This window comes from Ascidiella aspersa, chromosome 7 (assembly GCF_963924565.1).
Source record: "Ascidiella aspersa chromosome 7, kaAscAspe10.2, whole genome shotgun sequence".
Lineage (NCBI taxonomy): Eukaryota > Metazoa > Chordata > Ascidiacea > Phlebobranchia > Ascidiidae > Ascidiella > Ascidiella aspersa.
In genome coordinates this window covers 20,798,730-20,825,046 of record NC_139453.1, presented here as the reverse complement: position 1 = coordinate 20,825,046, position 26,317 = coordinate 20,798,730, and the positions used below count along the sequence as shown (strand labels likewise).

The 26,317-nt window shown below is 35.9% G+C and overlaps 2 protein-coding genes across 2 annotated transcripts; both read right to left on the bottom strand.

Moving 5' to 3' along the window:
• Positions 1 to 12,055: 12,055 nt before the first annotated feature.
• Positions 12,056 to 15,750, bottom strand: LOC146138272 (cuticlin-6-like). Its single transcript, XM_083394552.1, has 4 exons — positions 15,600 to 15,750; positions 14,847 to 15,010; positions 14,214 to 14,361; positions 12,056 to 12,353 (listed from the first exon to the last, which is right to left on the bottom strand). The coding sequence occupies exons 1-4, from the start codon at positions 15,748 to 15,750 to the stop codon at positions 12,157 to 12,159; spliced, it is 660 nt and encodes a 219-aa protein (XP_083250678.1). The 3' UTR covers positions 12,056 to 12,156.
• Positions 15,751 to 20,026: 4,276 nt separating this feature from the next.
• Positions 20,027 to 24,592, bottom strand: LOC146138271 (P-selectin-like). Its single transcript, XM_083394551.1, has 7 exons — positions 24,514 to 24,592; positions 23,547 to 23,645; positions 22,924 to 23,044; positions 22,612 to 22,767; positions 22,241 to 22,333; positions 20,613 to 20,747; positions 20,027 to 20,154 (listed from the first exon to the last, which is right to left on the bottom strand). Exons 3-7 carry the CDS (start codon positions 22,928 to 22,930, stop codon positions 20,027 to 20,029), a joined length of 519 nt encoding a protein of 172 aa, XP_083250677.1. The 5' UTR covers positions 22,931 to 23,044; positions 23,547 to 23,645; positions 24,514 to 24,592.
• Between the last annotated feature and the right edge of the window lie 1,725 nt (positions 24,593 to 26,317).

Here is a 26,317-nt window from a genome sequence, read left to right as displayed (position 1 = left end):
AATTTATGTTTATTATGTTAATTGGGTTTATAGGTTTAACATTATGGAGCGGGTCCGTTTTTTGCTATAAAATAGTGTGACTTTAAGTTATTTATAGCATTCTACGCCTATAGCGACAGTAGTATCTAGCAATATAGCCTATCTCTATTTTGTAGTGTTCGCCAATATGCTATTTATGTAAATCAAATCGCAAGTAAACCATAAAAATGATACTACGAATCCCTTGTTTGTTTTTCAGGGGTGAACAATTCCAAAATCGGGTGGTTTTGTGGCAATTTAGTACAAAATATTGTTTTATAAGAAAACTGTACTTAATACGAATTTAGATAAAAAAAATTATCAAGAAGGTGGTAAATTTTGGTGGTTGGGCCCCAGGGTTGGGGTGCATTTTTTGAAGAGGGTTGGCAAAAATGTAAATACTGTTTATTTTAAAAATATTTACTCCCGGGTGAAGGGGGAGGGGGGCAGGGGTTTAAAACAACAAGCGTTTTTTGTGGAAAAAAATGTGCATCTACGTCAGCAGTAAAGGCAGAAAATTTTCGGCCCATATCTGTTTGTGCTTTCAGAAACAAATCAAGGAAAAGTTTTGGGATGTGTATATGTCCATCAAAAGTTTCTTTGCATCTGTAAAGTCATGAAAGGCAAGAAATATTTTGGCCCATATCTGTTTTTGTTTGCAGAAACAAGTCGAGAAAGTACAACTTAATATAAACCGTAAAACGAATAAACCAGAGCGGAATTTATAATATTACAAAAAACTAACCTGGTAAATAATCTTTTTATATTGACCCAATTATTGAACCACCTATAAAAATAAGGCCCTGAAAAATACCCCCTGACAAAATATAGAACAACCGCAACCCCGTCTAGTTATATGGGCCGAAAATTTATTTTCGGGACATATCTTGTTATTGCTCGAATTATATGGGCCGAAAATTTATTTTCGGGACATATCTTGTTTTTGCCGTTATTATATGGGCCGAAAATTTATTTTCGGGACATATCTTGTTTTTGCCGCTATTTATATGGGCCGAAAATAAATTTTCGGGACATATCTTGGTTTTGCCGTTATTATATGGGCCGAAAATTTATTTTCGGGACATATCTTGTTTTTGCCGCTATTCTTTTTTAGTTTCCTATGGTATGTTTCAGACCGATTTTTGTCCGAAGCTTTATAGAAAAAGTAGACATCGTAGAACCTTCAAATTTTCAGACATGGCGTAGAGTGGTATGTAGGTGCTTTGTAAAAATTTATGAGGCTGCACCCCCAGGGGCCTTTGCTTGGGGGGTGAAAACCTGAAATATTGCGTTTTAGCACTTTGTAGCTAACGACTGCCATCTAGCAGCAGAAAAATTTTCATACAGAATTCGTTCATATTCGCTTGCTTTGTCCAGCTTGTGAAGTGACGAAGCGATTGACCGCCTGCTGCGCTTTATTGTCCCGCGCGTGAGACTTTCAATGTGCGAAGTGGCACGTCCTAAACTGGGCTCGTGCGACTTGCATTTTAAAAAGAGGCTTCTCTTTAGTAAAATTACTTAATGCTGTTAAGAAACAACTTATTTTACCGCCGCAAATTTAAATGCGAAATCTGGTGGCAACTCTAATCCAACATATCAACACCAGGCCTACACAACTTAAAATTGTGTGTTGATATGTTGGATTGGAGTAAAATACTATACAGTAGAGATGTTCAAAACAGAATATCGGCGAATCATTTATAATGCTTGCTTTCAATGCGGCGTTAGTTTTGTTTCGGGCGACCAATTACTTCGCGATAATCTTCGCCTAATAATTAAGTGTCAATAGGGTGTATTTACCACCGCAAGTTTAAATGCGAAATCTTAAGGCAGTCTACGCCTCTCTGTTAGCACCTGTCGTGCATCTTGCTCCAACCAGCATACTACCAACATCAGGCCTAAACTTATCTAGCAAAACTTTCGATTTAATAGTTTGCGTATTGAGAACATAATAGTGTTTTTCATATTGTTTAAAACTACAGATTTAAAGCCTGTTTTAACAGTGATTGCTCGGCCCAAGCCATGGTAAAAAATTACCGAGTAAAAGTTTGCAAAAGTATAGCAAACCATAGGCGTTAAACCATTTTTAGTCTTTAAGAGAATAATAATATTTGCTTTTCAAACACTTAAGCCAGTCAAAATTTAATAAAATGACCATACGCATTATCTACGTAAATTCTATTTATCAAATATATGTTTCGATCATTCCCCAAATTCTAGGCCATATTTGAACCCCTTTCGCATCAAAGGCATAAGTTAAGTGGGGAAGTTTTCGGCCCATATCTGTTTTTGCTTGCAGAAACAAGAGCATTATAGAAAAAGTGAACATCGTAGAACTTTCAAATTTTCAGACATGGCGTAGAGTGGTATGATGGTGCTGTGTAGAGGTTTATGAGGCTGAACCCCTAGGCACCTCCAATTGGGGGACAAAAAAAAAAGTGTTATGTCATCGTTTAGTTCATAACAGCTATCACTACTATCTAGCGGCAGAAAAACTTCAATACAGAATGCTTTCATATCACTTGCTTTATTCGGCTCGCGTCGCAACGAGGCGGCTGCTGGTATCCCTGCTGCGCCCTATTGTCCCGCGCGTGCAACATTTGTGTTCGAAGTGGCTTGCCTAGTAAAATTATGCACATGCGACTTGCCTTTCATAAAGAGGCCTCTCTAAGTAAAAAAACCTATTGCTCTTACAACACAAAATATTTTACCACCGCAAATTTAAATGCGAATCCTACAGGCGGTGTTCACATCTCTGTTAGCACCTGTTGTAATTGTTGCACCATTCAAACATATCAACACCAGGTCTAAACAAATATAATTATACAAGGGCCGCATCAACAAAAAGCTTAAGTTTAACGCATTCTTAACGACGACGTTACAAAGCTACGTCATAACATGGCGTCATAAATAAATAAATTTTGCGTTTATTGGATTTAAATTGGCAAAACTTTCAATATAAAACGTGGCTTATTAAGCACATAAACGTGTTTGCATATTGCTCAAAACTACAGATTTAAACTCTGTTTCAACAGTGATTGGTCAGACCAAGGCATGGTAAAAATTTACACAGTAAAAGTTGGAAAAAGTATAGCAAACCATAGACGTTAAATCATTTAGAGAGAATGAAAATATTGACTTTTTAAACATGATAGCTGACCAAAATGTAATAACATGGCCGTAAGCATTATCTACGTAAATTTTTATTGATCAAATGTATGTTTCGATCATTTGCCAAAATCTACGCCATATTTGAACCCCGCGCCTTCGGTTCAAAGCCATAAGTTATTATATTATTATACTCAACTTATAATTGTGTGTAGATATGTTGGATTGGAGTAACATGCAGAACATGTGCAAATAGCAAATATTCTCCAAATACGATGTTTCCAATATTCTCCAAATCGTATTTCATCGTATTGTCGCGGTAATACACAAAGAGGTAAGGCCGTGAATAAAGTTTCACCCACCGTACAATTAACGGAGGGAAGCATTTCAAGTAGGGATGTTCAAGGCAGAATATCGGCGACACATTTATAATGCTTGCTTTAAATGCGGCGTCAGCATTTTGTCGGGCGACCTATTACTTCGCGATAAGCTTCGCCTAAGTGTCAAATAGGGTGTATTTACCGCCGCAAATTTAAATGCGAAATCTTGAGGCAGTCTACGCCTCTCTGTTAGCACCTGTTGTGCATCTTGCTCCAACCAGCATACCAACATCAGGCCTAAACATATCTAGCAAAACTTTCGATTTAATAGTTTGCGTATTAGGCACATAATAGTGTTTTTCATATCGTTTGAAACGACAGATTTAAAGCCTGTTTTAACAGTGATTGCTCGGACCAAGCTATGGTAAAAAAATATCTAGTGAAAGTTTGCAAAAGTATAGCAAACCATAGGCGTTAAACCATTTCTAGTCTTCAAGAGAATGATAATATTTGATTTTCAAACACGTAAGCTGGTCAAAATTTAATAAAATAGCCATATGCATTATCTAAGTAAATTCTATTTATCAAATATATGTTTCGATCATTCCCCAAATTCTACGCCATATCTGAACCCCTTTCGCATCATAGGCATTATTTAAGTGGGGAACTTTTCGGCCCATATCTGTTTTTGCTTGCAGAAACAAGTTAAGGAAAATGAAAAACAAAATATATAATATAAAGTACACAATACAAAATATTAAAAAAAAAAAAAAAAAAAAAAAAAAAATTAAAATAAAGTAAAAACTGAAAATAAACACTAAACCCTGAATATATACCCCCTGACAAAATATACAACAGACGCACCCCCGTCTAGTTCTTTTTTGGTTTCCTATGGTTTCCTATGGTTTCCTATGGTATGTTTCAGACCGATTTTTTTCCGAAGCTTTATAGAAAAAGTAGACATCGTAGAACCTTCAAATTTTCAGACATGGCGTAGAGTGGTATGTAGGTGCTTTGTAGAAGTTTATGAGGCTGCACCCCCAGGGGCCTTTGCTTGGGGGGTAAAAACCTGAAATATTGCGTTTTAGCACTTTGTAGCTAACGACTGCCATCTAGCAGCAGAAAAACTTTCATACAGAATTCGTTCATATTCGCTTGCTTTGTCCAGCTTGTGAAGTGACAAAGCGACTTACCGCCTGCTGGGCTTTATTGTCCCGCGCGTGAGACCTTCATTGTGCGAAGTGGCACTTCCTAAACTTGGCTCGTGCGACTTGCATTTTAAAACGAGGCTTCTCTTTAGTAAAATTACTTAATGCTCTTAAGAAACAACTTATTTTACCTCCGCAAATTTAAATGCGAAATCTGGTGGCAACTCTAATCCAACATATCAACACCAGGCCTACACAACTTAAAATTGTGTGTTGATATGTTGGATTGGAGTAACATACTATACAGGTGCAAATAGCAAATATTCTCCAAATACGATTTTTCCAATATTCTCCAAATCGTATTTCATCGTATTGTCGGTGTAATGCACAAAGAGGTAAGGCCGTGACTAAAGTTTCACCCACCGTACAATTAACGGAGGGAAGCATTGCGAGTAGAAATGTTCAAAGGAGAATATCGGCGACTCATTTAAAATGCTCGCTTTCAATGCGGCGTATTTTTTTTTCGGGTGACCAATTACTTCGCGATAATCTTCGCCTAATAATTAAGTGTTAATAGGGTGTAATTACCGCCGCAAGTTTAAATGCGAAATCTTAAGGCAGTCTACGCCTCTCTGTTAGCACCTGTCGTGCATATTGCTCCAATCCAACATATCAACACCAGGCCTACACAACTTAAATTGTGTGTTGATATGTTGGATTGGAGTAACATACTATACAGGTGCAAATAGCAAATATTTTTCAAATACGATTTTTTCAAATATTCTTCAAATCGTATTTCATTGTATTGTCGCGGTAATACAAAAAGAAGTAAGGCCGTGAATAAAGTTTCACCCACCGTACAATTAACGCAGGGAAGCATTTCGAGTAGGGATGTTCAAGGCAGAATATCGGCAACACATTTATAATGCTTGCTTTAAATGTGGCGTCAGCATTTTTTGGGGCGACCAATTACTTCGCGATAAGCTTGGCCTAATAATGAAGTGTCAATGGGGTGTATTTACCGCCGCAAATTTAAATGCGAAATCTTAAGGCAGTGTATGCCTCTCTGTTAGCACCTGTTGTGCATGTTGCTCCAACCAACATACCAATCTCAGGCCTAAACAACTAGCAAAACTTTCGATTTAATAGTTTGCGTATTAGCCACATAATAGTGTGTTTAATATTGTTTGAAACTACAGATTTAAAGTCTGTTTTAACAGTGATTGCTCGGACCAAGCCATGGTAAAAATTTACCGAGTAAAAGTTTGCAAAAGTTTCGCAAACCATAGGCGTTAAATTATTTTAAGTCTTTAGGAGAATGATAATATTTGCTTTTCAAACACGTAAGCTGGCCAAAATGTAATAAAATGGCCATACACATTATCTACGTAAATTCTATTTATCAAATATATGTTTCGATCATTCCCCAAATACTACGCTATATTTGAACCCCTTTCGAATCTAAGCGGGGAAGTTTTCGGCCCATATCTGTTTTTGCTTGCAGAAACAAGTTAAGGAAAATGAAAAACAAAACATGAAATATATAATATAAAATACACAATGCAAAATACAAAATATTGAAAAATAAAAAGTATAAAATAAAAAATAAAAAATAAAAATTAAAAAATGAATATGAAGAAAAAAATTGAAAAAAAAAAAATAAATAAATAAAATCAATTTAAAAAAAAATTAAAACAAAATAAAAATAAACCCTTAGATCTGAAAATATACCCCCTGACAAAATATACAACAACCGCACCCCCGTCTAGTTCTTTTTTGTTTTTTTTTGGTTTGTTTCAGACCGTTTTTTGTCCAGAGTTTTACAGGAAAACTATAATTTGGAGAGACTTCAAATGTCCATACAAGATGGACTGTTAAATCAGCGAAACAGATTCCACCAAAGGAGTACATTCTGCTTTGGAACGCCAGACACAAGTATGTCAATACTTACAGCCGAAACCTAAACATCTTCCCTGCCATCGGTTGTTATCTGCAATTACGAAAACTGTCCATTATGTTTTTATAAGCCTATGGAATTGTGTATTTTTATTCATTAATGCATTAGGCAAACCATAATATAATCCATTCTTTGAAATGTATCATGTTACTCTACAAACCCGTACTACGGTATGCAGTGGCTACGCGCTACGGTATTTTATGGATTCTACACTAAAAGATAACATTGTATAACGTTGTAGCCCTAGTATAATTTAGCTCGTTTTAATGGAATCGTTGCGCAATTCTATAAGATTTGCAAAAGTCAACTTTGTATCTCATGCAGCTCTTTGTAAAAAACTTGTCAATTTTGGTTTAAATGTTTAAAAAACGATTCTCAATTGGAAAATTATTTTTTCAAATTTAATGTCGCAATAATATGTCAATTGCAGTCTTAGGATTTTAGAAAAATCATTTTTAAAACAAAAATACAATTTATAAGTGTCTTTCATTCATGATGTCACAGTTGGGCACACAAACGTTTGACGTCTTTTTCGCAGCTACAGTCTGGTGGAGTTTATACCGCTCTGTAGTGAAATGATCTTTGGTTGGCTGCATTATATTGAAACTGATGCCTGACCGCCCTAAACAGACACCGCGTAACGCAATATAATTTATGTTTATTGTCGCGTACAAACTGCAGTGATGTGGTTCTAGTGACCTCCAATGCACCTCATGGGAATGAAAATACGTAATGAATAGTGAAACATAATAATCAAACCGAATTAGGCTACGATTAATCTGAACCGGAACCTTTTACGCGCTTGCGATTACCCAACAACGTTTATTTATTGCTTCACTACCATAAAAGTATAATTATTCGCAAGGATTAGGAAGAATTACAATTTTGAATTTTAACTGGAAAAATTAATTACACAAAAACTGTAAAACTTTTCGCTTGCAATGGTAGAATATAATGGGCAATTATAAAACGAAATCAGTTTTTTTGTAGTTTTGGAAATTTCGTTTCCTGTTTTAAAAGAACTAAACGAGTTTGCCGCAATCTATTAAGTGGAACTTGCACTCAATGTTTTATTAATGCACAGAGCAAAATATTTTCACTTTTAGCCAAAACACACACTTCAAAGAAACATTACAATCTCCATTACCAGGATTATCATTTAAAACGCAAAGATTGGCACAAGTTATGCTAAAAGTCGAATATTGGGCAAGATCCATTATAAGTGTGGTACAACTTTAATATTTGGTACAGCTGTTCGGACTATAATTTCGATAGTTATAATAGGTTGAAAGAAAAATGTTGTGGAGGCTGTTTCGCGCTAATAAATGACAAAGGGGCACCTTGATTGCAGCGAAACAGATTACGTCAAAGCGTTGTATTTTACTTTAAAACGCCAGAAGCCAGTTATGCCAAACAAATACAGACAAAACCTAAAAGTCTCCCAGGCCATCGGATGTCATTTGCATTTATGGAAACTGTTTAGTATGTTACCATAAGCATTTATATTTCGCAGTATAACCAGTTCATCGAAATGTATAACGTCATCTTGAAATTGTGTGCGCATAATTTTTTTATATTAATGAACAAATACGGAATACGGTAAGAAACAGTCTAATGAATTCTAGACAAAAATCTCACAGTTTTAAGAAGGGAATGCAATTTTTTGATTGTCTATATTGGTAAAAGCAGCCATCTATTTATACAACGAAGATGATATAATGATTTTATATTCACAAGTAAACAAAACCCCAAATCTGTTGGGGAATACTATTTACTAGGGTTGCCATATATTTTACATTATCTCTGCTAAACAACATGATGGTTTAAGGGGCATAAAAAGGCCGGAAACGTCATAACGTTTTAAACTTTAAGAAACTTGCTGTTGTCACGCGAAACAGACCGCAAACAAGCGGTTAAGTTAAGTGTTTTTGCGCAAATCGCGAAAATGTTTTTTTTTAATTGTTTTTACCATGTTCATTGTTCTTATTTAAAAACGGATTTTGTCAATTGTGCCTCAAAAGTTTTGAGGGTCTATAATCTGGTACTCATAAAGTTAACCTTTAAAAATTGACATATTCGGCTTTCATCTTTAAAATTTATGTTTATTATGTAATTTTGGTTTATAGGTTTAAAATTATGAGCGGGTCCTATTTTTTCGCAATAAAATAGTGTGACGTTAAGTTATCTAAAGCTCTCTACGCCTACCTAGCGACAGTAATATCTAGCAATATATCTCCCTTTTGTAGTGTTTGCCAATATGCTATTTATGTAAATCAAACCGCTAGTAAACTATAAAAATAATACTACGAATCACTTGTTTGTTTTTCAGGCCTAAACAACCCAACAATCGGGTGCTTTTATGGGAAATTAATACAAAAAGTTAATTTGAATTTAGATAAAAAAAGATGATGAAGAAGGTTGTAGATTTTTGTGATTTTGGCCCAAGGGTTGGGGTAGCATTTTTTGAAGGGCGTTTAAAAAAAATTCTAGAATATTGTTATGTTAATGAAATATTTACTCCCGGGTGGAGAATGTTTGTTTTGTTTATCGTTTTCCTTTGGTTTCGGGGGAATCAAAAATATTTTTTTAATGGATTGCAGGTTTTTTATCAATAGGGGGGATATAAGTTTTATTTGGTTTGGGGAGAGGGGGTAAAATCGATAGGCATTTTTTTTTGTAAAAATATTTGCATCTTCTTTAGAAGTGAAGGCAGGAAGTTTTCGGCCCATATTTGTTTTTGCTTGCAGAAACAAGACAAGAGAAAGTACAACTTAATGTAAAGCGTAAAACGAATAAACCAAAGTATAATACGTTATACTACAAAACATAACCTGGTAGAACTCTATTTATAATAACCCAATTATTGAATCACCCATGAAAATAAGGCCCTGAATAATACCCCCTGACAAAATATACAACAACCGCAACCCCGTCTAGTTATATGGGCCGAAAATTTATTTTCGGGACATATCTTGTTTTTGCTCGAATTCTTTTATGGGTTTTTTGGTTTGTTTCAGACCGTTTTTTGTCCAGAGTTTTACAGGAAAACTATAATTTAGAGAGACTTCAAATGTCCATACAAGAGGGAGGCGTATATGTAGATGAGCCTTTAAGGGTTTAGAAGTCTATTTACCTAGGGGCCTTCAGCTGGGGGTAGGAATTGGAAACAAAATATGACGTCATCGTAAAATTGGTTTTGGCTCTGTACTCCTTCGCAAGGATTAGGAAAAATTACAATTTTGAATTTTAACTGGAAAAATTATTACACAAAAACTGCAAAACCTTCGCTTGTAATGGTAGAATATAATGGGCAATTGTAAAACAAAATCAGTCTTCGAATATAACGCCACAAATGTTTTACGGTCTTAGACATTTTGTTTCCTGTTTAAAAGAACTAAACGTGTTTGCCGCAATCTATTGAGTGGAACATGCACTAAATGTTTTATAAATGTACAAAGCAAAATATTTCCACTTTTTCAAAGAGCGAAAACACACATTTCAAAGAAACATTACAATCGCCATTAGGCTACCAGGATTATCATTTAAAACGCAAAGGCTGGCATAAGTTATGTTAAAAGTCGAATATTGGACAAGATCCATTATAAGTGTTGTACAACTGTAATATTTGGTACAGCTGTTTGGACTATAATTTCGATAGCCATAATAGGTTAAAAGGAAAATGTTGTGGAGGCTGTTACGCGCTAATAAATGACGAAGTGGCACTTTGATTGCAGATTACGTCAAAGCGTTGTATTTTACTTTCAAACGCCTGAAGCCAGTCATGCCAAACAAATACATACAAAACCTAAAAGTCTCCCTTGCCATCGGATGTCATTTGCATTTATGGAAACTGTTTAATATGCTACCATAAGCATTTATATTTCGCAGTATAACCAGTTCATCGGAATGTATAACGTCATCTTGAAATTGTGTGCGCATTCTAAATGTTTATCTTAATAAACATATACGGAATACGGTAAGAAACAGATTTTATATTCACAAGTAAACAAAACAAAATCTGTCGTGAAATACTATTTACTAGGGTTGCCATATTATTTACATAATCTCTGATAAACAACATGATGGTTTAAGGGGCATAAAAAGGCCGGAAACGTCATAACGTTTTAAGTTTTTAATTTCCTTGCTGTTGTCACGCATAACAGTGCGCAAACAAGCAGCTTAAGTTAAGTGAAGTGCGACAATGTATTTTGTTTATACCCTGTTCATTGTTCGTATTTAAAAAACGGATTGTTAATTGCGCCTCAAATAATTTAGATTAGAGGGTCTATAACCTGGTACTCATAAAGTTAAAGTTAAAGAATTAGCATATTTGGCTTTCGACTTGAAAATTTATGTTTATTATGTTAATTGGTTTTATAGGTTCAAAATTATGAACGGGTTCTAAGTTATTTGAAGCTCTCTCCGCCTACCTAGCGACAGTAATATCTAGCAATATATCCCCTTTTGTAGTGTTTGCCAATATGCTATTTATGTTAATCAAATCGCTAGTAAACCATAAAAAATGATACTACCATCCCCTTGTCATTGGTTAACAACCCATCAATTGGGTGGTTTTATGGCAAATTAATACAAAATGTTGATTGATGAGAAAAACTGTTGGTTGTTCTTGAGTCGAATTTAGACCAAAAATTGATCAAAAAGCTTATAGATTTTTGTCGTTTGGGCCCAAGAGTTGGGGGTGCATTTTTTGAAGAAGGTTTGAAAAAAAAATTAAAAATGCTGTTTTTGTTAATGAAATATTTACTCCCGGATAGAGACTTATTGTTTCAGGGGCATTAAACATATAGTTTTTTAATTGATGTAAGTTTTTTATTAATAGTGGAAAATAAATTGTTTTTTTTATTTGGTTGGAGGGCAAGGAGGAAAGAGGGTTAAAACAAAAAGCGTTTTTATGCGGAAAAAATATTTTTATTTACGTCGGAAGGGATGGCAGAAAATTTTCGGACCATATCTGTTTTTGCTTGCAGAAACAAGTCAAGAGAAAGTAGCCTACAACTCAATATAAACCGTAAAATGAATAAACCAAGGTGTAATATGCAATATTACAAAAATTAACCTGGTAAATATTTATAATGACCCAATTATTAAACCACCTATAAAAATAAGTCCCTGAAAAATATCCCCTGACAAGATATAGAACAACCGCACCCCCGTCTAGTTATATGGGCCGAAAATTTATTTTCGGGACATATCTTGTTTTTGCTCGAATGCTTTTATGTTTTTTTTTTTACCTTTTAGCTCGGGACAAACCAACATCTTACCTACATTTTATTGTTTCAAATGGCCAAAAAATACAATCTCGACCAAAGCACGACAATAATTATCGTAATCAAGTGCGAAACCCAATGGAAAGCGATCAGTTTCTAAAACGATATATAAGGATGTGATTCACTACAATTTGCAGGATATCGATAATAAGGAAAACCGATGTTGAATGTCGTTATATATTATGCTATACATGCAATGAGAATGTTGTGACAAGCAATGCAATTTTATTTGTCGTGCTTAAAAGCTAAGTACGTGAACAAACTTGCGACTTTTGACGCGTTTATGGCGTAATTAGACGCCCTGTGAAATTAAGTCTTCATACCAACACACAGATAGGAATGGGACCGCTCCAGACCCCGTACTGCTCGCGTTGGTTGCGGCACGTTACCGAAGGGCCGTTTATGCGCCTATATTCCGGCTGGCAGTCGAATGTGCACACGCTGTTTTCTAGGTTCCCGTTGGAACAAGTCATGGTCCCGTGGTCGGACGTAATCAGGGTCTCGCAAGTGGCGCCTGCAAACGAGAAACATATACACATAGCATAGACAAAATAAGGGCGGAGTAGACAATGTAAGGTTAACAACACACCGACGCCAGGAGAATACTACTAAAAGATAAGGAGTGTCACACGTTTATTTGTTACTTTTTATTCATAAAAAAAGGTCCTTGGCTTTGTATATTAGCCCATCTGTTGTCGTTTCAGGTATATTTTGTGGGTGTGCCAACGACTGCTTCAAACTCTGTTATATGTTCAAATACAATATGTCTGCTAAAAAAAATCGAAAGAAGCGTCTTTCTGATTTCGGTGCTGTCATTCGTTAGCAAACAACAACCGTCGGTGAAGTTGTTTAAATCTAGACGCACCTTAATACTTAGTGTAGGACGTATCTATCTATACCACCCTTTCTTAACCTGGGGTTAATTTCGTCGTTTAAGGGGGTAAATGAGCTATCAATCAAAATATCCGCATCAGTTGGCAGGACAGAAAATTGTGCCAGCTGTAGGTATGGTAGGAAGCCTACTTTCCTAGTTCAAATTAACTACTAATTCAAAGCTAGCTCCGTAGTCCTAGCCTAGTGATTCTTTATCGTCTAGTATCTGTTACGACTTTACTAGTAATTCTAGAAAATTACCTAGACCTCCTGTAAAGTCGCTGTGAGTTCTTATTTTCGGGCAATAAATAACCTACCAAAGAGAACTTATATTAAAGACCACAACAAGAAAACCCAATGTACAGATGTATTGGTTGCAAGAGTAGAATATTACCACACCACAAACAATAATGACACTTAGACACACACAATTACTTACAAAGGCGACAGACAGAGCATAATGAAACTTAAGGTTTTACTCGCTAATTTCACAAGGCTACACCCAGACGTCTCTCTCCGCTGTAGGCGGTAAGCCGCTCGTAATATACGCTAAAACAAAACTCCTTTTCACGAGAACCGACGCCCTCCCGGAAACCCCAGGCCTGCCTTACAGGGCGGCCGTTTCGTGGAAAGATAACATTGGGCGGACCTTTTAGTGAGAAGTTAAACCGCGCCGGAAAACAAGCGATAAATAATCGTGAGATTTGCAGAAATGTTTGGAGACAGGAAAAAACATGTCTAAAGTTCAAATAACGGCGAACACCACAGCGCACAAGAATATTACGTTAATATACAATTATACATGTCTCGAAATGCGAAAACCTAATTCCTAGCCCTACATTTAAGAACAAAGGCGCAAAATTAATAATGAATGTTAGAATTTACAGTCGGCGTAATTAGCAACCGGTGATAATTTTGTAGTGCTAATTAAGCACGTAACAGTATCGGTAACGTTATGCTTCGCTAATTGATAATTTTTTTAGTTTATTGGTAACATCCTTATATCTCTTAGTTACATCATTGTTACGTCATTTGCTGCTTGAAATAATCAGCTTTTCGGCATTCACGGCATAGATTTAGGTAACGTATCTGCGAGCAGCGTGTATTAAGTTTAGTTTAAATATTCTGGTTCCGTTTTTCTATGCGAATTGATACGAATCTCTGCATTGCTTACTATCAAATCTAAAGCATGTTGAATCTGATATTCGTTTTGTATTATCTACTACTTTACAATTAAGGCATAAAACAACTCGTTGCCAAAGTAAGGAAAGCCGCCGCATTAAATATAACTGATGAATTTTTTAATAAATGAGCACTTTTAAATGTGATATGTTGAGGGTAAATCTGACATTCATTTTTGTTAAAAGGGTAAAACATACAAAAAAGGTTAAGAACCCCTGATATACTATAGTTTGAAAGATTTCGAAATTGTATACCTACCCCAAAATACATTTTAGCTATTTCCAAACTAGAAATACCTGAAATGAAAGATAAACCTTACTTGTTGAACATAAGTCTCGCACAACTTCGGCCGCAAGGAGACGGTCAAGCGCAGCAAATCCGCCCGAAAGTAAAACCGGTTCAGTTGGCCGAGCAATGTCGATCATTTGCTGTTTGACAACATTTGCCCCAACGCCAACACCTAGAATCTGTAACAACAAGCCAGGTTCATGTCAAACAATATTTTCTATGTGTGAAAATATTATAAGCTATATGCAACGCAGAAATAAAGCGGCAAATTAAAAAAAAGGCAAATAGCGCATTACAGCGGTATGGTTTAATCCAGGGGCGGGCAACTTGGGCCTGATATGGGAAATGAAGTACTAGGCGGGCCGGATTCCTGATCGATATATTTATTGTACTGCCATAGTCTATATGTTTTGTCGCATAATGGCGGCGAATGTCATACTCTTTAAACACGGCAACACTTTCATTGCACAGCAAACATACTGCTTCTAGCTGACTTAAGTGAAAAGTAGGCTACTTGGGGCAAGTAGTGGGGGATTACGACAGACTGTTGCCGCGGGCCACATTATCATGTAACACCGGAAACTGTCTGCGGGCCACTCAAAATCCCATCGCGGGCCGGACGAAAGGAATAAAAATGATAAAAGTAACAAATTTCGACACATACCTTTACACCTCTGCTCCTCAAAGCATTGCTAGGTTGAAGTACATCGTCCGTCGAATTACCGTCCGTTATTACAACCAAACTGTTGGGCACGTCAGGCCTGTCTCCATTAGCAGCAGAGAATAGTACATTATCGGCATATTGCAATGCTGCTCCTGTATTTGTAGCTAAAATAAACTTTTATTGTATTGTATGTTTTGCCGTCGATTTACACATTGTACGCAAACGCGGTAATCAGTCTTGAAGCCCTTGAAGAATGGCTTTCACATTAACTATTCACGGAGGAGACCCTAAACTAGATTGGTAAAAGCTAATAGGCCTACGTTTTAAAAATGCAAAATTCATTACTACTGTTTCTCTTTGCTAAGTGATTCACATGCGCACTGTCGGTGTCCGTATAATAGTCATATGAAAAATGATTCTGTTACACATTTTTAAAAAGTTTTTATAGTTCGTAAACTACATGACTTAAACTTAAACACATACTTTGATCAGGGTATGTTTATTTGCACATTTACAGAAGATCTTCGAATCTTCTAACGAATAAAATTATATACGTCAAAAACAATTCTCGCTAGTTAATTGACAACACGACTCTAAATTCTTCTCTGTAAGATAAAAATATATCTTGTCAAGGCAGGAACATACACTTTAATAATACTCCCCTACTATCACAGACCGCTAAGCCTGAAAGTTTCAGTATATCTGCTATAAATGCACTGATAGCTGCCATTTAGTTATCGTGGAATATCTTACAGTCTGTGTCGAGGTATCGAAGTCGAAGAACTGCCGCCTGTAATGCCGACTTGTCGTTGGCGTATTGAGTGAAGAAAATGTGTTGTCCGCTCAATGCCGGGTTGCTGTCGCCAAATGTGATCACCGCTATTCGAGTGGCGTCGTTTCGCATTTTAAATGCGCTGCGATTTTATGACATATTACGATACCATTTTTTTTAGTATTTTTTTGCTGCTTTTTAATTTCAAATGCAGTTAAACTTCAATGGATCGATTTAGGAAATTTATTAGACCAATAATTTTATTAAAAAACTTGGAAAAAGTTTACATATTTTCTTAAACGTATAATAATAAGCAACTATTTAGGCTTTTGTCATAAACACTTTAAAGCAAAAGAATAAAAAAAGAAGCAAAAAAAGACAAAATAGTTTTATTTTTGGCTTATTCGAGCAATGGCAGCGACAATTATGTTGATTTGTCCGTATAACTAATTAAGTTGGGGATGGGAAAGCGCTAGTATAAGCTTGTCATATATACCCGATAACGTTGTTGACAAAGTCAAGAATCCTCTCCCAATTTGAAACTGCTTTGAACTGACTTTCGAGGTTTACTGATGCCGATGAGTCCAGAACGAAAACAACGTCCGACAATACTTCCGGCTTGCATGGCGCAATCTCTGTTGGATTTAATTGGATAAAATTTAGTACGTTTAAAAAGTTTGTATAAGACGCCTTTTGTTATGCTATGAGAAAGCATAATTATAATACGCTACAATGTGTTTCAAAATCTATAGTACCAATTAAAAATTTTAATATATTCAAGAGCTAATATAAGCACAAAATGTAAGTGTGGTATTACCTGAATAAAAGAGACAAAAACATCATACCAATTACAGAATCTTGCGACATAAGCCAATTATAAAATTGTTATAAATTTGCCCTTAAAACTCATCTCCATTCGTTGTTTAAAACGTGGTTTCTCCAACATGTATATAGGAGTACTGAAAAAACGAGTAAACCTTATGTGTAGCCTATATCTCATACCAGCGACGCATGTCGGGAGTTTGTTGTTCCAATTCGCCATTCCATCGCGTACTTCGCAAACTGTGCTGTTTGGCTGACCCCGGTTCAGAGAGTAGCCCAAATTGCAGCCGAAAGAGCATTCGCTTCCAACGTGTTGACCGTCGGTGCACGCGTATCGACCGTTTGCTATTGGTGGAAGTTCCTTGCACACTATACGGGTTTAACAGGAGGTATTTAATCAGAAGTAAACTAATCGTTTTAATTTTTTAAATTAGTATATTCTAGCATGGCATCTTGGCAAAAAAGCATGAATTAATAACAGTGTTATTAACAAATCTTTTTAACAGACATAGATCCAATTGATTTGTAAGTCACCACACAAAACTTCATTAAATATGGGTTATAGGCTTTTTATTTAACATGTATTGTACAGAAATTGGAGATTATATTATCATAATTCAACAAAAAGATCAGGAGATTTACTAAATTAGGTCAAGTCATTTAATCAATCATCTTAAATCAGTCATTTGTACACAAGACTTATCTTTAAGTTTATTGATACTACTAATTTCAGTGACTACAACACTGGTAATATCTCACCTACAGGATGATAGTTACCTGGACATACGTCCGAATTGCATCTTTCATTTTCTTCATCGGGTAATGGGCATCCGCTGTCACCAGGATTGCCATTTAAACACTCTCTATTTCTGAATTGGGTTCCCCCAGCACATGATGCTGAGCAAGAGCTCCACTTACTCCAAGGCGTCCATTCTAAATTTATGCGTCACATAGTATACCTTATTTATCTACTTGTAATATATGTTAGAAATACTATGTAGATTTTTAAGTTAAGAGAAGTTTGATCTGATTTCTTTGTACACTATACTGTAGGTATGATACTGTGCTGAATGTATCACTGCGACCCCGTTTATAAAGCGTAAAAATATCAATACTTTAAAGTAAACGATTAGCAGTTTTTGTGGCATTGTTTTATTCCAATCATCGATTATTTTGATATGCATGGCTGAATCAAACACATCTTTGTAGTGCATATTGTACGAGAAGGGGGAGGGATACCAAATTTTTGGCCTTAAAATGGGCTTCCAAACAGTCACTAGATATAGCATTTTTTATGGTCTTGTAAGTTTTACGTAACGGAAATACGTCTAGCGTGACGTCACAATGCAACTTAAAGAGGGCATTTTGTTGCCTGTCAAATTCAGTGCGAATGTGCAATTAAAAACAAGATTAAAAGTAGGCCTACATCGATTGATTACGGCTTGAGAAAGTCAAACAATTCGCGCGTGAAATTTTGCATTCATTATTATATTGTTTCGGCACGTTGTTCATACAGACAACCTGTGTCTCGATTATCTTGGTAAATTTACACTGAAAAAATAAAATAAATAAGGCTAAATTTTCTCGCTATTTTGTTTTGACTTCTTAAGTTGTCGTACAATTTACACTCCTAGTACTAAACTACTATGGAAACACAAAACAAGATGTATAAAGAAACAATATGTACAGTACAATAATTTACTATTTCACAGGTAGTGTAATATTATGTGGGATTCTTATGGTCGGGACACAACACCTCCTATACTAGCATATTAATACTGAACTATACTTAATGCACAAGCAATCAACCCAGGCACTGGACCAATTGCACGCTATAGTGACGTAACAATTATATTTATATTGTTGGCAAAACGGACCTATCACAATAAACTTATATCCGTAAAATGTTGGCTGTTCAAAACGCGGGACATTTTAGTTACTATAATCGGGACGACGGGACAAAGACCTATTTTAAACGGGACTGTCCCGCCTGAAATCAGGTATACGAACAGTTTATATAAACACGACTAAATGAAAATAAAATAAAAAAATTCACTAGTTATATCAATAGGTAAAGTTTTTGCTAAAACCCAAGAGATAGACAGAGTTTGCGGTGCATTTGATTAACATAAAAGGTTTTCCATGGGAATCTAAGATATCGCAGAGTAAGCCGAAATTTGGCCAAGCCTAGCCAAAAATTCAACTTACCTATGCAAAGTCCACGATCGCACGCTCTCCTCTCTGTATCGGCTCCTTTGCAACCACTAGCGCCTTTCTGACCCACGACGCACAATCTCTTTCTTGTACTTTCGCCTTTACCGCACGTCACAGAGCATCCGGGAGACCATGGACCCCATGAGGCCCATTCGATAACTATATGAGCAACACAATTGTTTAAGATCAAAGTACTGGTAAAGCCATCTCCCGCCTTGGCCAAATATATTTCTATTAAGAAACAAGAATCAATTTTAAGCTGGTTATGAATAACAATCGCCTTTGGAAACATAAAGAAAAACGAAACGTTAATTTGTTTTATATTGTTTGTCAATACATATGGGAATCTTTAAAATTTTGCAAGAGCTTATATACCATATTTCTTACGATACCTATATAAGCTTATCGCGGTCAGCACTTCTAACCAGGGCTGCGGAGCCGAAGTCGCATTTGGGCTTCTACGGAGTCGGTTTGTTTTGCTGGAGTCGGACTCGGGACTCGAGTATAACTACGCGACGTGCGCAAGCGCAGTACGCATTTTTGAAACTGATATTGCCGCAACATATAAATTGTAAAGGTGGAATAGAATATTTTTTAACCCTGTATTGTGGGTGGATAAATTATATGACACCCCTATAAGTAAATGGCTGTACCTTAACTACGTTACGTTAATGGGTACAATACAAGATGTAGAGTCGGACTCGACAAGATCGCACATTTGGCCGGAATCGGACCCGGGACTCGGGAGTCGGACTCGACTTTACTTTTTATGGCGGATTCGAACTCGGTTTATTTTAACCGACTCCGCAGCCCTATAGTTGTAACTGCATTGTAGCATTATAATCCTGAATTTTGTGCTCATTTGTGTGCTTGAGATTTAAATAGCTTTAAAAAACATGTATTTTTTCGCATTGTCTCAACCACAAGTACTGTGTTATTTTAATTGCATGAAGGTAATACTTTTGCACACTGGTGGAGTAGATGGAATCCATCTTGGAGTTGTGACACGGGGTTCAACGATGGTTATCTTGTCGTTTCGCGGAAAAGCTTCGGGTCCTTGGCCTTGTTTGTCGTAAGCATCGCAGATATTTGGAACCAACCAATTGGTACCCGTGATCGCAAGAAAACCTAAAGCGAAATTCAGGGTTGAAAGTAGAATAATTTTCTTACAGGAACGACGAAAAATGTTTTTACTGGAACCCATGGCAATTATAGACAGACAGTTTTGGCTTACCTTCACAACTGACGTAATTATAGATGACCTGATCTGTTTTAAAACCAATATATTTTGGTGATGATATTTGGTAAACTATAGTAGACTGAAAAGTTCTGTAAATTATTTTGGCATTGCACTATACAGTTGAATTTCGACTTACGTGCAGTTGCTGTGTTCGTTGTTGGCGTCGCTGCAAGAAACATCACCGTGTTCCGGTTGAGTTTGAGGCGGACAATCATCTGCAACACATTGTGGAACCTCACCAATCCAATGCCCTCCAGCGCCTATAAAGCACATTTTGAAAGTTTTGCGCCCCCCCCCCCTACTTTCCTTTGTTCTTAGGTATTCTATTGACATGGTCAGGTGAGAGTTTATGGAAATTTATGTTAGAATAGTATTTATGTTGTTGGGTGTACGTTTGTATGCCATTATTCTAAATATATTTTGTGTTAAAGCACAAATTATGAGAAATTGAAATGTACAGTTAAAGGCAGTGTGGTGATACCAAAATAAGAATAGGCTTGACTACTAAACTAAACTGACAATTCTAAAGAAAAATATAGCTTCTCGCAAACGGTATAAGATCTTCCAATGATTAGAATATTAGAATATAATCCATATCAACGCATCGTAATTCTATACCGAATATAAAAAAAACCGTTAAAATATTTTTGTTGTTTTGTGATTTAAATACATTTGTCTTGTGAACATCTTTCTCATATCAAAACCAGTTTACCCTTACCGCATCGAATTGGATTTCCGTGATTAGGATGATATCCGCTAGGACACAATTTTAGACATTCGCTGCCAACAAGATTGGAATCTGTGCATTCAAGTGGTGGATGAACATGTATCATCGACGGGTCGCAAGTGTTCGCTGTAAAGATAGACATATTGGGGATCGAACTATTTTACTCTTTTTTTCAAGGTATGTGATTTATCATAAACATTATGCCTTTTGAAGCGGTGTTGCATACCGAAGAAGGACATGAAATACGCAAAACGTAAAAAAGGTCATCTATTGACAAAAAGATCATCTATTATCCACAAGTTCAACAGTAAGAACAATGAATGTAAAGCATGTCAGTCAGGACCAGGCGCGAACCTAAGATTTTTGTTATGGGACATATGTTTTTTTTCATAAATGACGTCACAAAAAAACGCTTTACTGGTTTGGGGGGGGGGGGGGGCGTTTGAAGTGGGTGGAGGCCGCTCCTGGTCGGGCCAGTGGTTCTCAACCTTTGTCAGCGTTCCGAGCAAAAAATTTAAGCAGACCTTTTTTAAAAGAGTGCAGAGAAATATCGTGATCGAAATTTAACACAAATAAGGCGATGGGTTATTTGTTCTTTTCAATTTTAAAAACTTTCCCTTGCCATTTACTCTGAAACGTACTATTTTCTTCCTGAAGTAGGCGACCATTCTTCAAAAGGTATTTTGACATCGTGACATGTGTTATATGCAGGGTTGGAACAAGGATTTCGTTTGGAGATGGTCATGCAACTTTTAAGGGACGACGTCAGTTACATAATAACATTATTAAACAATTAGTCCTAAAAACACTTGCTATTCTCAAATAAACTCGTGCGCAAAACATTAGCAAAACTTTCAATATAAAGGATACGTGATGCATGAGCCACATAAAAGAGACTCGCATTTTGAGGGATATAATGGCATTTATTGAGTAATATAGTTAAACAAAAACTGCACTTAGTAGAGTTTGTGAATTATTACTGCAGCCTGCGCCCTGCAGGACATGTTTACCTTGCATGGCGGTTTGGGCTGAATTAAATAGAAGTCCCTAAAACCGACAAAAACATTAACGACAGAAAACAATTGGTGCAAAGCGCTACGAAATTAAAAAATATATATAGTTTAGCGGGCTTGGCCTGGTGTCCCCCTGGATCAGCCCCTTGGTATGTGCTCCTTAGTTCATTTCGATCAAACACGAAAGCATTGCCGTTTATAGATGTGTTGTGATGTCATGGTTTTATGTTATATTTATTGGAGCGTTTTATTAACTACGTCATGCGAACTCAAAATGTGTAACAGAATTGTTGACTTTTTACCAACAAGCTTTTAAGTTAATTTTTAAGGGAAATAGATTATTGATTTAAGCATAGCAGATAATCAAGTATTTTACCAAAGGTAATGGTTGATATGTCGAATTTAACTTTAAGCCGCCATAAAGATCATTAAAAGCCACTCTCAGAGCCGCGGTTGAGAACCATACTGGCAGGACCATATTTCACATTGTAATGGATGATAAAAATTATCCCAAAAGCTTTGTAAATGAAAACATCAAGCGTTTACTGAAACCGTCATTGTTTTATTAAATAACGGATAATGCGCACAGTGGTACACTATACTCACGTTCACATCTTGGAATGCTGTGAGACCATCTGAACTTGTTTGATCGTTCGCTAAATCGACATCTGAGTTCGTCATACCCAACAAGTTTGTAACCTATATATTTTTATAATAAAATGTAAATTAAACAATTAAAAATGGGTCTATAAACAGGAAAAGTGACCTGAATAAAGTTTACTTTTTATTCTAGCAAGTACTTTTTAGTCTTACGTTTAAAAATAACGAAAAATTTGTATTTCATGATAATAAAATAGCAATGCCTATTTGCGTCACACCATTCGTAGAAAGTTTTAAAAGTACAAAATGTAAAAACTTAAAACGTTGTTAGAAAATGTAAAATGTCATAACTGAAGTTAAAAACCGTATTAGCATACCTTCATCACAGCTAAAATGGCACGAAGTGTCACATCTGTTCATTTCACGATTCGACACAGGCTGGCCGTTGCTAAAACATTCAAAAATGAGCGGCCTTCGTATAAGATGAACATAATTCCAGCACCTTGGGCTGTGACGATGACACAGCCTCCGCGCTGGAAATAAAATGTACTTAAATACAAACATTACATTTTTATAATACGCTATATCAAAAGAAAGCCGGTTTAACGAACCAGGCACTTTTATGCATTTAGACTATAATGGTACGTTAGCCGTAACTATCAAATGCAGAGGCTGGATTTATACTATACTTGGCATGGGATTATGTCGTGGCGTCGTTCCTTTGCAAACTGGTTTTAGCTGCTGGTTACAACGGTCTCTTGAACAGCAACACCTGCAAACTGAAGTCTGCCCACCAGGGATGCATCCAGGCTGAAAACGAAGAGAAAGAAATAGGCATAATGATATCAAGGAACATCATCCAAAAGTTATATTTTGTAGTTAAAACTTCGTTTGGTTGTGAGATACAAGTTTATTATTATTTTACCTTAATGTTTTCTAAAATTGCACAAAACTTTTATGTCGCTCGAAAATGCGATTTTGTTGTTTTGTGTCTCATGAAAAACATGCCTGTCTAAGTAATATAAAGCAATAGGGAGTGAGCGTGGGCATTTTAATCGGTTTGCAAATGTAATAATAAGAACTTCGGGTCATACATAAAACAATATTCGAACTTTCGGTGATGCAAACTATATACCTTTTTAGACTGGTTAATTCATGTTGCTGACAACTTTGTTCTATTTGAGTCAGATTATGTGCTTTAGTAAGAATACTCGTCTAATCAAGTGCCGAGTTTGACGTGCGCTTGCGCAGCAGCACGTTGATGTTTTTTATGACAGAAAAGTGATGTATTTCCTAACTATAATCTACGAACCTGTGATGCATCGTTAACACAGGCTTGGGTTTGTTTACATCCCGTTGAAATACTTTCCAATCTCGACCGTCGGGTGCGCACCTCAGTATGACAGCTTTGCTGCAAAATAGCAAACCTTTTAAGTTTAAAGTTTCTTAATTTAAGAGCATAATGATTGATGCCACAGGCATTCCACTCGCATTAAATAAATTAGCTTTATACAACATTCGTTTCCTTGGTAACAACTAACGCACATGATTGTATGTATTCGAGTAAATAATGCGAGTTTGTTTTGTTAAATTTCGATAAATAATTAATTAAAATACACGCGATTTAATTAAGTAAGTTCATTGTTCAATGTTAAGATGCTCAAATTACACAATATGATAACTCACGTACATAACAAAACACACAAAAATACTTTCACTACTAATTACAATCCAACTTTATATTGTTACTTGAAGTTTTGTTCATCGTTTAAACCTGACAGATATAAAAAAAAATCGTTCGTCGGGCTTGCCATATTCCGTGTTTGCACACAAATAAAAATGTTCATATTACAGTTGACTTACCATATACGTCTCGATTTTACAGTCCCGATTTTGAGGACTTTTTTCCGTCCATATTCAACCAAAATGTCGGGTTTTTAGTAAGACAACATTTTCAATACGTTACACCAATATAGGTTTGTTGTATTTGGTCTGTCTTAACTTGCTGAAAAGCGATACCTGATTTGCGTTTTATTCCTTGCGTTAAACATGAACGTATGTATAACGTCACTTTAGCGAGTAATTGGTCCAGATATTGTTTGCTCTAAACACGCTATGACGTATTTGCTAACGTCATACTTAAACAACCACAAAAATGATGGATTTGGTGACTGATTGGAAACGTCCTGATTTTAAGCCAAAATAGTTGGTAACCCTATATTAAAGGCTACCAGTCATACTGTCAAACGATCAATTGTTTCAACATGTAAATTACAAACCTCGTTTCGTGCACAAAGCTCCCACGACCCTTCAGACTTGCATTGCGTGATACTTGCCGACTGACATTTCCAACATTTTAGAGCTATGAATAACCGAGCGTTGTTTAACTATACTCATCTAGATTTCATTGACAAATTTCTCCGTTTATAGGCCTACCGAAAATAGAAAGTTTTGTCTCGAATCTCTTTCTATATAATCCTATTTTGATTATAGGTTACCCAAAATGTAGAATTTATCTAAAACGATATGTTTTTATATACTACGGTTGTCTTGTTAGGTGATGCAAACATTTACCACATGATGAACACATACAACTCAATGAGAAGGAAAGTCTATGCTCTACATAAGAATGCATCATACTTGGAAAAATCCAATTATTTTCAACGCTGTTCACTAAGAGTATAGTACAATTATAAAACCTAATTATAAGTTTCTAACTTGCCAGGGCTGAAACTATAATGTTTATTTTACCACAGTTCCTGGGGAACTTTTGGATGATAACAAAATATAAAAAAAAGAAAAGAAAAGGTAACAAGTATTGTGTTATCATGTTCCTAAACCAAACACACGTTGGACTGGTATTACTTCGTTTTTCGTTTTTACACTATTACGTACCTTGTGTCTGTACTACTGCAACAGCAAGAACAAAAACTACAACACGAAAACAATTCATTTTAAATTTCCGACAGTGGTTTCCCTTTTTATTTAAAAAAATACCTTTGCCTAAATTCTGTTAATTTGACAAATTTCAATTGTAAAACAAAATCCTCGGTTATTCCATATTGAAATCTCAGAGCTGTTTCAGAAAACATACAAAATAGCAGCATTATTTTTCTGTTTACACTCTAATGAAGTAGCATAATTTTCAGTAACACGTCTGTATTATTAGAAAATGTATTCATTTTCTTTCTTGACTTTCTAGCCTTCCACGTTATTGCAATACAGAAAACGTTGCAATTGTAAAACATATTGCTTCCTGGACGATTTAAGGGCAGGTTGACTTGACTAGAAATGCCTTAAAACGAACAGATCGTCGCATACACAGGCTGACCACAAGGTTTTTGTTTAGTAATAACCCCTTTGTTAAAAGAGCTATATTTGAGACATATCCCTTACAAATATAAACATTGAAATAAAAACATTCAAAAAATTTGAAACTATTTTACGGTGTATTTATTTTGTTTTTAGCAACAATTTTAGTAATCGGAGTAGAAATATTTCAGCTACTATACTTTCACTCTCAGATAACATGATAATAGCTTAAGTACAGCACGACTAATTTCCATCGACATATTGTATAACATCATTTTATTAGCAAAATAAAACTCTGGTGCTATCTCAACCACAGCGCCGTTCTAACACGCGAATTCCGAAAAGCCTATAGGCGCCATTCGGAAACAATTTACAAATCGCGTTGCAAATTCGAATGAACGCTTTCCACAAAACTCTTGGCGAATCCCGGGTTTGCTGAGTGGTCGCCGAACAGTTGCTCCACATCTACTTGTCGCAAATGTCGCAAGCTGTCAATCAACGAGTTAATTTGTGTTTCCCTGCAAAGCAACGAGCAAAGGTCTTAAAACACTGGAATACATTTCGCTTTTAACATTACGCGACAATGCATTTTACCACTTATTATTACTTTATTGGCTTAGTTCAAATATTCGTATAGTAGTGGTTGAAATATTTAAGGTTTATTCAAGAAACTTTCCAGTTTCAGGTTTTCGTTACTTGAACAATACATTTTATGCTTTTCTATTCGTTTTATGTTCGTTTGAAATTAAAATCGAGCGTCCTACCTTGCCA

Excerpts from the sequence above, each read along its gene's own strand:
- LOC146138272 (XM_083394552.1), bottom strand. The coding sequence starts at position 15,750 with ATGCGAAACGACGCCACTCGAATAGCGGTGATCACATTTGGCGACAGC. Across the intron at positions 14,362-14,846 it reads TGAGGAGCAGAGGTGTAAAG|ATTCTAGGTGTTGGCGTTGG; the intron begins GTATGTGTCGAA and ends TTGTTGTTACAG. Across the intron at positions 12,354-14,213 it reads GCGAGACTTATGTTCAACAA|GCGCCACTTGCGAGACCCTG; the intron begins GTAAGGTTTATC and ends TCTCGTTTGCAG.
- LOC146138271 (XM_083394551.1), bottom strand. Across the intron at positions 22,334-22,611 it reads CCATTTTAGCTGTGATGAAG|GTTACAAACTTGTTGGGTAT; the intron begins GTATGCTAATAC and ends AAAAATATATAG. Across the intron at positions 20,748-22,240 it reads CAGCATTCCAAGATGTGAAC|CGAACACTTGCGACCCGTCG; the intron begins GTGAGTATAGTG and ends CTATCTTTACAG.